Source organism: Borostomias antarcticus (assembly GCF_949987555.1).
Source record: "Borostomias antarcticus genome assembly, chromosome: 18".
Taxonomy (NCBI): Eukaryota; Metazoa; Chordata; class Actinopteri; order Stomiiformes; family Stomiidae; genus Borostomias; species Borostomias antarcticus.
Window position 1 is genome coordinate 7,747,257 of NC_140251.1, and position 11,898 is coordinate 7,759,154.

General features: G+C 43.6%; 1 protein-coding gene across 2 annotated transcripts; it reads right to left on the bottom strand.

Annotated features, from left to right (window-relative positions):
* Positions 1 to 94: 94 nt before the first annotated feature.
* On the bottom strand, positions 95 to 11,201 carry malt3 (MALT paracaspase 3). 2 transcript variants are annotated; one of them, XM_084452513.1, is made up of 15 exons: positions 11,076 to 11,201; positions 10,489 to 10,579; positions 10,260 to 10,384; positions 10,007 to 10,145; positions 9,455 to 9,630; positions 9,171 to 9,267; positions 8,487 to 8,525; positions 8,129 to 8,332; positions 6,730 to 6,907; positions 6,543 to 6,617; positions 6,300 to 6,427; positions 3,837 to 3,986; positions 2,912 to 3,066; positions 1,577 to 1,693; positions 95 to 935 (listed from the first exon to the last, which is right to left on the bottom strand). In XM_084452513.1, the coding sequence occupies exons 2-15, from the start codon at positions 10,496 to 10,498 to the stop codon at positions 612 to 614; spliced, it is 1,917 nt and encodes a 638-aa protein (XP_084308639.1). In that variant the 5' UTR covers positions 10,499 to 10,579; positions 11,076 to 11,201; the 3' UTR covers positions 95 to 611. The 2 variants fall into 2 exon arrangements, with proteins under 2 accessions (XP_084308639.1, XP_084308640.1); XM_084452514.1 differs by having other exon boundaries at positions 10,489 to 10,576; positions 11,076 to 11,169.
* Between the last annotated feature and the right edge of the window lie 697 nt (positions 11,202 to 11,898).

Genomic DNA, 11,898 nt, shown 5'->3' on the forward strand with positions numbered 1-11,898 from the left:
TGCAAATGTCTTTTTGGATAAAAGCCTCTGCTAAATGACTAACTAATGTAACAGTCCACAGATAGACTCACGAATCAGAGAATCTGGTGTAGCCATTTTAATGTTCCTGAACATTTTATGTACGTGCACATTGTCCTGTCCAAATCATCCATGATCCAAATAAACTTTTGATGATGACTCTCCAAAGCCTGGTATCGCGAGACTAACAGATCAACAACAAAAACAGACAAATTATGGTTGCCTAGGCTACTCATGATTCACATTATTTACAAACACAATCATAGAAACAACTTATTATGGGTCTTAGATATTTTATTATGAAGACAGTTACAGTCTCATCTCGCTATAGGTCGTCGTATTAATAAAAAAATTAAAAAAATAAAGTTGTAACTGCCCATTTCTAAATCCCTTGTGTTGTGTTAGAATAAATAATGCTTAACTGAGTGTCATGCTGAGAACAGCTGGTGCTTGGAACATATTGCGTGCGCACACACACGCACACACGCACACACACACGCACACAATAGCTGCTATACAATAAAATACTCAATAGGGGTCGATCATACTCAATAGGGGTCGATCAAACGTGTGTAGTCTGTTTAAGAGAGGAATTATTTAAAAGTGTCTGGCAGCTCGTTCTCATCATTCTCCTCTGGCTCGTTGCTACTGGCCGCCGTGATTTTGGCCGCACACTCCGCCTTCCTGGTGACAGGCCCCCCCAGGACCTGGGGGGGGGGCTTGGTTCTATTGGAAATATGGCCCATGCTTTGAGCAACGGCACCCTCTCTCCTTTCACATATCCCCGCTTGCTTTTTGCTGTAGAGTTTGCAGGACGCCACCATAGGCCTCCCTGCGTTCAGCTGTCTTCTTTCTTTCAAGCGCAGCCCGCTGTCTTTGTTAGTATAGTATAGGTCCACCGTTATCACCAGGGATCCCTTTGGAGAGGACAATCAGTGCACACGTCTTTCACAGAACACTGTAATACATTAGAGTATGAGATGGGATACCGGGATGTCTAAAGGCACATTCTCACTGGCGATTTCAACCCAGGGTGAGTCGACCCTGCGTGTTTTCACACTTGCACTGTGAAATACAACGTTCTAAATATACTCGGTTGACTCACCCTGGGGTCAGAGTGACCATTTCTCCCTGCATATTTTCAACACGGGTTGAGCATTTACACACAGAACTTTACATTGCTATAGTAATTCCGTAACTGCATTGCTAAAGTAATTTCAGAAGGCGCTCGCCCCAGGGTGAGAAACCTTTGCCGTCTCTCACTGGCTTTTCAACCCTGGGCGAGCATTTCAACCCAGTTTGAAAGATATCTACCCTGGCCTGCAGCAAGGTTGACTCAACCCGGGTTGAAAGATATCCACCCTGACCTGCAGCAGAGTTGACTCAACCCGGGTTGAAAGTTTCACCTTGTGTTGAAATTGCGAGTGAGAAATTACATGTCTGGTCACCCCGGGTTGAAATCACCAGTGAGAATGCGCCATTCTATTCTATAGTATTGTTCACTGCAAATGCACCTCAGGCACTTACTGGAATACAAGGTCAGATAATGTAGTCATACCTGGAGCTTTTGAAGGCCACAAAGTCTGAGACTGCTGTCAGGATTCTCAGAGTGATTTAGCAGCAGAGAGTCCATCTCATCTGACATGTGTGGACCTGAGAATATGTCCTCCATCACCTAAAGGTGAAGCAGTTGAGGGACCAAATTGAATTAATTACTAGGGTAAAACATGAAGGCGTACCGTTGGTGTGTAAAATGGTGTTTCAGAATTACACAGATTTTAATATTCAGAATTACACAGATTTTAAGACAAGGATAATTTCACACATTCAGCCACTAGGTGTCAGTATGCGCCAAGCCATGGTTGGTGGAGGAGGAGATGACCAATTCCTTTTCACAACCTCCTACCCCAATGCTCCTACTCTCATCTAACTTCAGTGACTTCTGACAGGAAAGGAAGTTCATATATGGGCACAGTAGTCAAACATTTTTATTTTATGTAAAACTTCACAATGTGACTGCAGTTTAGCCTCACTGGTAATAAGTTACTGCAGTTATGAAACCTTAAAGAGGCCTAAGAAGGGTCAATACAGTATGACTTCAAGCAGATCAGAGGATAAGATCTTGCATGTGAACATGAGAAAAGAGGGGTTCTAGAACTTGAACTCTTAGCAGCCATTTTAGCTGTACTGCAAGTACATATAATGTTGTTTTATGTGCAATAAAGATCGCAAAGGTACTCCATGAGATGGAGACAAAGTCTAAAGATTACAAAGAGGTAGTCCAACACCTTGAGATGACTATAAGACCATGAGACATACTGAATACCTACAACTACTACAACATACTGCCATCTACAGTGTGTATATCTATACATACACAGCCATCTACAGTACCTACATAACTAGACAGTATGTACATCTACAGTATACATACACAGCTATCTACAGTATGTACATCTATACATACACAGCCATCTACAGTAAGTATATCTACAGTATACCTACAGAGCTATATACAGTATGTATACTGTATCTACAGTATACCTGCAGAGCTATCTACAGTACTGTAGGTATATCTATACCTACACAGCTAGGAAGCAACAGTCTTGAGAACTGTGCCTGCAACAGGAAACAGTGTAGACGTCCTGTTAAGCGAGCCTACAATGAAAACCACAAATCTTTTTTTCTTTTTTTACTCCTAGAGACATCACATTTGGTGTCCGGATATGCATGGCTTTTAGGGGCCTCAAGAGGGTTCCGGAAGCCCTGTTAACTAAATCTTAATCTGTGCAGAACAGATGTAACTTTTGGACATTGAGGACTGTGTATCTCCCCCTCCTGCCCTCGAGACACATTTGTGTGACAGCATCTCGTTAAGAGTGAGGTAACTTACAGGTGTGCTCGTCAGGCCAACTGTGCAGTCCTGGGCAATGGGACCAGTGCTCTTCACAATGGCAAAGGCCACCATCACATTTGAGAACAAGGCTGAGAAACTGACTTCCACCTCAACTCCGCAAGGAAACTGCAGCAGTCGCTGGCCTGGCAATTCTGTGAAGGATGAACGTCACACAGTGAGACAATATTACCAGACCCAACATTTGCTGTATCTAAGAGAGAATCTCCCTGCTGATGCGTGAAACCTGTGATCAATTAGTAACCATTGAACACATGCAGTATAGAAACAAGTTCCCTCTGCTTTCCCCTCAAACAGTCCAACAGCTCTTCCAACAGTGGCGCAATAGCCACGACATATAATGACTCATGGTACGGTAGCCTTCCTAACTACAGCATGTCATAAGCCGAAGACCGGGAAGTGTTGGAAATTGTGGATGTTGTTTTTCTTCCCCTTAGATCTAGACATTGAAAGACTATTGTATTGTAGCCAATACAATAGAAACAAAGGTTGTTTGCATACATAAAGCTACAGTGCATCCAGAAAGTACTCACAGCCTTTTTCCATATTTTATGTTACAGCCTTATTCCAAAATTGATTAAATGCATTTTTTCCATCATCAATCTACACACAATACCCCATAATAACAAAGTGAAAAACCTTTAGTATTTTTTGCAAGTGTATAAAAAAATATTTTTTTTAAATGAAATATTGCATGTACAAGTATTCAGACTTTTTACTCAGTACTTTGTTGAGGCACCTCGCGTGCGGGGTGTGTGTGTGTGTGTGTGTGTGTGTGTGTGTGTGTACTCTCCGGATGCACTGTATAAGTCAGTATCAGTCAGTGAGCGAGTGTTACAGTTTGGTACAAATAAAAAGGTTGGGGGTCAAGGTCCAGTATTCGGGCTGTTTTTCCGGAGCTCACCGTTGGCCTGTCTCCAGCAGATGTTCCTCTGGCGTAGCTCCCTGGTGTGGCCCGTGGTTCTGATGGGGTCTGTGAGCGCGCGAGGCTCCTGCAGCGTGTGTTTGATCTCCACTGCCTGCTTGCCTTTCACTAGAGGGTCTCGGCCGAGATCTGAGGAGAACAGAGGAACAGATGGAGAGCACGTAGGTTAATGTCGGATGTCTTAGCTTATCCTGTTTTGCACTAGCATTTTCTTTTCTTTTCTTTGCTCTTTGCACTGTCCTGTCTCGATCCCGCACTCTGTCCATGTTATGCATCACGACAAAGCAAATTCCTAGGAAGGTGAAAAACTGCATGGCAATAAAACAAATCCTGATCTGATATGCGCACTGTATATAGTACAGTAACACCGGCACAGCAAGAATTCCTAATAAGTTAAATTCTGAACTGAGTAAATATAAACGACTCCAAACTTCAAAACAAAATGTGCATACATTATGAAGCACTGAGAGTATGGGTATAAGGCATCATCAACCTATGGGACGCTGTGGAAACCTACAGAAAGTCAAGCGAACTCCCGGAACCCTATTCCAGGCCGTGGATACAGGCTCACTATAAAACTTTGCAGGGGACTTGGCTCCAGCAATAATTTTAGGCAAGCTGTCTCCAACGTGTTCCCATTAGGCATAGCGAGTAGACAGCAGTGCATCATCAACAACTCCATTTTCCATTTATAAATAAATCAAGACCAGATAGAGAACCCTAACCCTCCCTCCGCTCCACACACACACACACACACACAATGATGGCAGACACAGAACAGTACTTAACTGTTTTGCTGAATTTTTTTGCCAGTCCAGCAAGTTGGAGTCCTCGTACACACATTTTATGTACATGCCCTAAGCTGCCAAATATCAAAACTATAATTTTGCAATTATACCCATATGCAGAGATGGCATAAGCAAGTGGTTGATATTTTGATATTTTATAGCTAAAGCAAGTGTACATGTCAAAAGAACAGTATTAGGAGAGCTTTCGACAATATTGTTAAATGTATTGCTAAGTTGGAATGAGGCAAACCAGTCAATTCGAACAGTTTCATTAATATGGATTTGTGTTTGTTGGCCAGTGGCAGTACACACACACACACACACACACACGCACACGCGCACACGCACACACGCACACACGCACGCACACACACACACACACGCAAGTAGTCAGTCAGTCAGTGTCACAAAGGCAGGCCTGCTTACAGAGCCCAGCTGAATGGTGAGTGAGTGCAGAAGGAGAGGAGGAGGAGGAGGAGGGGGGCGGGGGAGCAGGTGGAGAGGGGGTGCAGGCGGAGGGGGGTGGGGGGCACGCGGTGGGGCAGCTGTCTTCGACGCGACGGTGCTCAGGTTTCCTGCAGCCCCCAGCGTGAATTTCCAGAGAATGAGGTCACATGCTCATGCGGCACCGTCCCACAAAGTCATGTTACCGGAGAGACCGCATCAAACAACCAAACAAGCTGCGCCCAGGCCCAGGGGCTTGGCTGCTCCCCCCCTGCTCCCCGCAGGACACCTGCAGGCCAGGGGAGTAGCCAGTGACGGAGGTGCTGGTGGATGTCAACATGTGTGTGTGTGTGTGTGTATGTTTCCAACCAGCAGACTGAACAACAAATTCCACACTCACCCTGTTTACAGAACTGATACTTTCATCACAGGGAGATATGTTCCTTCTCTAATGGGCTCTCAAGCACTCTTTTAAGAGAAGAAGATAAGTATTTTCTATACGGCAGGAACCTGGATGGTGATTAACTCAAGAGAGAGTTGAATTTCTTCTGTTATGGTACAGTACTTCCCTTTTCAATACGAGTCGTCGGTTGTAATGGAAACAAACTGAAATCAACCCGAGGAGACTAAAGCCAGGTCCATACCATACACACAACCTCACACAACCTCAACCTGAGGAGACTAAAGCCAGGTCCATACCATACACACAACCTCAACCTGAGGAGACTAAAGCCAGGTCCATACCATACACACAACCTCAACCTGAGGAGACTAAAGCCAGGTCCATACCATACACACAACCTCAACCTGAAGAGACTAAAGCCAGGTCCATACCATACACACAACCTCAACCTGAAGAGACTAAAGCCAGGTCCATACCATACACACAACCTCAACCTGAGGAGACTAAAGCCAGGTCCATACCATACACACAACCTCAACCTGAAGAGACTAAAGCCAGGTCCATACCATACACACAACCTCAACCTGAAGAGACTAAAGCCAGGTCCATACCATACACACAACCTCAAACTGAGTAGACTAAAGCCAGGTCCATACCGTACACACAACCTGTATTGTGGGCTCCCTGGTATCCCATGAACATCATACATTTGGAGAAGTCCTTTGAGAATGACGACAGCACTACAAGACACAGTTCCGCGCCACCAGAGGGGGCTACTGACACCACCGCCCACCAGGGGGCACTCACCCTCAGACACCTGCTCCAGGACACGGGTGACTCTCTCTGGCAGCAGGATGTGCTTGTTCAGGTACTTGGTGAAGATCCCTGTGCTCTTCCGTCCGTCCTGGACCTCGAAAGCCTCAGCGTCTTCACACCTGCAGAGACAGTCGTCACTCTATCCATACAGAGGTTTCATTCAAAACTGTATTGCGATGACTGCTTTGATGAGATTCTTTAATGGTTTGGAAGTGCCACTGAAAGAGTACATACGTGGCATATCCATACACTGTGTTTCCCATCGGAACCAAGGGCTTGATTTCAGATGCTATACAGTCCAGGTTGTACCTGTTTGAGATGCAGTACAAAACAACGCATGAAAGCCTCATGAATATCAGCCATTTCTGAAGGAAATGAGTATCATTACAAGCCATGCTGAACCCTCATTCCAAAGCCTTACCATTTTCTGCAGGTGTCCAGTAGTACCACGCTCAGGGCTGTCCGGCGCTCCTGCATGCGACCCATGACCCTCTGCACGCAGACACAGTTCCCTGGCTGGTACGGCTGCGGGGCGTCGATGGGTACCAGGTAGTTCCTCCCCGAGCGCTCGTAGCCGTGACCCGCGTAGTAGAAGAGGCCTATGGGAGGTGATGTACAGTGAGATGTCAAATCGGTCATGCTGCTTCATACTCGGCCAGTGAAGAGCTTTGATGCATCTTCGACTTTACCGTTTCTCCGTATTCATTATGTTAAGTACAGCACAGCAACAGAGCAGTGAGAAGACAGGGTGAAAGGGTTTAGAGAAGCACATCAAAAGGTTGCTGAGTTTTTGGGGTAATGAAAGTGGGATGTTGATGAGCCATAGCCCATGTATCTGTCCGACAAGGGTTGTTGTTTTTATCTTTATGGATATTACACTCCCCAAAGCCTATACACAGTATGGTAGACTACATTGAGAATAGGGCTGTGTTAAAAAAAATCGATGAATCGATTCTGAATCAAATGATTCAGAATCGATTCATGAATCCCAAAATCAATCTTGTATGAAAAAATAAATGAAGGAATGAATAGTTCATTAATTCATTCAATGATTCATATTTTCATTCATTCATTTTTGGAAATCAGTATCGATACCCAGCCCTAGTATTGATGTGTTGCATAACTTGGCAGTCATGTAATTAAGGTTACAGCAAAAAATAAAAAAAAGGTTTTAGTAACACTAACCAAATCGATATTGAATCGAATCGAATTGAATCGTGATAATCAATTCTGAACCTTGTGAATTGGAATCGAATCGATTCTTGAAATTCGAATCGATACCCAGCCCTAATTGAGAAAGTATGACAGAAGCTGTTTGGGTCTTATATACATAGAAGCTAAGATATGACTTTATCAGCAAATCTGAATGGTTAGAATTTTCATATAGAATGTAACATATCTGATGTAGTTCTCAGCTTATAACACTGTAAAATCAGCAAGCTGACAGCTTGCTAGGTTGCTTAACACCCTTTACAGCTACTAAATAAAACTGCCATCTCAAAATGCTACAGGCCTTCGGAAACAGCTATACATAGCAAGGCATCTCGTCCCCAACATCAAAGACCACACTTCTCCTTCAGGCCTCTTACTGTATCTGCCCACTCAACTGAACACTCAAACCACACCAGGCTCGTAGATTCATGAACCATGACACAAAAAAGATCAAAGGATAAGGGCAAGATTAGTTGAGAACAAAGGAACACAGAAAGACAGCACTTTCGACTTTTATCTGAGGGAAAAACATTTAATCTTCGAGAAACTTCAAAATGGGACATTCCATAGCACTGTAGCCTCCTACTGTAGAGAAATATTGAACTTACCATACACCCCCCTGTCCAGAAGCTGAAGGAACTTGTCAATGGCAGCCAGCATCTCCTCCCTGGTGAGGTCCAGCAAGGACACCACACGGAAGCCCAGCTGCTGCAGCAGGTTGGCCAGCTCATGGACGTCCATAGTGGGGGCCATCAAGCCAGGGTGGTGGGAGTAATTCAGATTGCCGATCAGCAGAGCAACTTTGTCAGTTGCTGGAAAAGGAGACCAAAATGGAATTTGTTATAAGGATGTGCATATGCAATATATGAAAGACGACACGATAAATGTTTCCCTTTACGAGATACTGCATGAGCCACATTCTAAACAATCCACCAGAGGTGACGTGCCGTTTCCATTGGGCCATACCTGTGGGTGTTGGACCAGGAAGCTGAGGAGGCGGCACTACTGCAAGAAAGGGAAACAGACAAAAAATCTTGTTCAGACTTGTCTGGACGTTCAGTTTCTATTCAGGCATATTCTCAGAGAGTCGACATGCTGTTTGGGCCATAACTTCTTTAATTAGTAAAAGGGAACCATAAGGGTGAGTTTCACTTCAGTGACTGAGTGAAACAACTTCCTTCTACCAAAAATGGGAAAGTACCTTCCAATCCTCAGCTGAATGGAAAGACCCATTTAATGGCTTTGCACACATGTAGGCTACTGTAATGGGAGGTGGATACTAGGGATTTCTAAGTAATGAGAGATTCCACTACTACAAAAAATTGTTAGAGCTGGGTTCATTCAATTTATTTTCATTTAATTTATTGGTTTATTTGTCAGGGGCAATGCACACCAATCAACAGTCAAGCTGTATACAAGCCAGTTTTCCCTGTCCAGATCAAATCAAAATGTATTTAGATGTTTAAAAGGCAACCTAACATTTCAAAAAGCAAAATAAAATAAGATAGAATTGAGATGCATATGTTAGAGATTTAAAATAAATAAAAAAACTGAGTGACTCAAGAGACAATAAAACATGAAAGGACAAATTAGTAGACAATGACATGGCGTACAAGCCTGGTGTACAAGACAGACAGTAAAGCAGCCTACCTATATCAACATCTACTGGCTCTGTCCATCTCTCCTCTAGAACATTAGACACAGAGCAGAGGTACGATCCTGCATGGTCGGCTGCTGCTTTCTCTATCTACAAGAGATATAATCAAACACATTCCCGTCACTGTTTGGTTAGGCCCAAGCACAAGATAAATCAGCTACCCAACTAATCTATCACAGTGTTTACACTGGCTTGTTTGCCCACGTGACTGGACATGATAGACACTGGGACACGTGGCACAGTAGTAAATAAACAGTGGATTCTGCCACCTCCTTACCAGCAGTGTGTCAGCAGACTTGTCCTGCAGCAGGAGCCCGTTCCTGTACCACTGGTAGTGTGGGATGGGTATACCGAAGGCAAAGCACTGGAGGGTCAGTCTCTCCCCCTGCCGGACGGTCTGGGGTTTGGGGTGGACGGCGATATGTGGCTCTCCTCCCCATGCTTCCGGAAGACCTGGGGAGAATGAGGACTTTCAAACCTACAGCACTGAACTATAGAAATTTGCAGTTCACTACAGTCAAAATAGACACTGTGTATTTCATGGGTTTGATGGGTTAAGAGCAGAAAGACGTTTCATCGGTGGATGCTCCAGCCATTTTGTGCGTGTGTGTGTGTGCGCGTGTCTTTCGCCGCCTACACTGTGTGATGTGCGTGTGTCTCACCGCGTGACAAATAAAGATGTTTGTTTTGTTTGTTGTTGTTGTGCTGGACTGTGGTAATGGTAGTATTTCATAACATTATTCAGCTATTCTACTATTCAGTTTGACCTCACAGACCGACGACAAATGAATGGCCTGTGGTGATGAGAAGCCACCAGCTTGGCATTTACCTGATTTATCAATGTCCAGGACTTTGACCTTGACCCATTCACTGAACACACAGTTGCAAAACTGGTCGTTTACTCGACACACATAGAGTTGAGTCCTGAGAGCTGTTATAGTCAGGTCTGCTTCAGTCCCACCAAGTACCTTTAAAAAAGTATGTTATAATTGCATTGGTTAAACTGCATTAGTTTAACATGTACAGTAACGCTAGAAGAGAGAAATAAGTCACAGTGGTAGTGAGACTCCTCAAACACAGACCTCTGTCTCATCTGATCTGAACCACTGGTAGCTGAGGACACCTGTGCCCTCCGCCCGAACACACAGAGTCACCTTGTAGTTCACTGGTGCACATACAGAGACAGGGTGCTGCACTATGACAATGTCTGGAAGTGCAGAGGGAGAGCGCAAGTTGGTTAAATTGCACAAAATGATACTACTGATCAAAGAAAACAGACTATATTAATAGTGAGATAGTTACAGTACTCACCTCTGATCATGATTTTCACCACTTTAGAAGCTAAACCTCTAGTTTAGTCTGTGGTCTGTATCAAGTCCTCATTACTGCATCGCCTTGTCTGCTGGAGAGTAAAGACAATAATATTTTATGAGCATCAATTGCTTCGGTTCAATTGACCACCACCATGCGAAGGGATTCATTAAATTGTATTGTTCAAAATAGCCAAGTGGCAATTCATGCGTAATGGACCTACATCAATCAAAGGACAACAACAAAATGGAAGTGTGACGAAGACATTCTCAAACCACTTCCCATTTTCCATGCATGTGACAATCTCAGAGCAGTTTGCAACAGTCTCAAACAAAATTAGTATTGGATCTAAAGTTGAACTCAAGAAACTACAAAGTTGTTGCCTACTTTCAGCACACAAGCCATTGGAGAGCTTAATGACAAATGAATAATGTGAAATATCACCACAAAATAGACTAAATTAATTATATTCTAACTTTGATTTAACTGAGGCATTTCAACAGCCTATCACCAAAGGGAAACCCAAACAAATCACAATTTGTAGAATATGTACAATCACATACACACAAGTAAACACATAGGCCTACCTTCCCTGGGACACATTGCGCCCAAATGAAAAAAGTTGCCAAGTTGGTCAATGGCTCAAACAATCAGGAGTTCTCTTTACTGATGGCAACAAGCAAGAGTTCTCGCTCAGAGATCCTTAAAACTCCTACTGACATAAAAAAAAGGGGGGGGGTGACAATGACTACCCCTTTTTCCCGGAAGCATGATTACCGCCACACTCATAGTATGTCAGAACTCTCCTTTCGGACATCAAACAAATTGGCAACAATTGAAACGTTATAATATTTAATAGTATTTCACCGTATTTAATATTCATTGATTTTTATACACGTCATACAAAAGTCTTTATAACGAAAAATACATCGCCAACGAATCAATGGGTTTTCAACAGGGAGGGCTGGCACTGTCATTTACGGTAGGCTATCTCACTCAGATTGAACTCAATTTACCTCCAGCCACAGGAAGAGTACCTCATGAAATCACACCTAGCTTCTACGTCAGTCACTTTTAAAAGCCTAGATTTTTTTATTAGACAAAACTATATAGGCCTATCACTCAGGTAATTCAGGGTCATAAAACTCAAACTATGTGGAACAGAAATTACATTTAGAAACGTCCCCTCTTAGAAATGTATCATTTAGGTTAGGCCTATGTTGGTCTACCTCTTTTGGAAATGTCACGTGATTGTATTTACAACCTGTTTTGGGACAGAGTGATGCTATCGAATGTAGGAGGTTGTCCTTAGTGAACCAATGCATGGCCGTCATCGTGGGACAACTTCACATCAGCAACACATGACTGTTTTGCAACAAGTCCACCTCCAACTCAGTGCTTCACAATTTG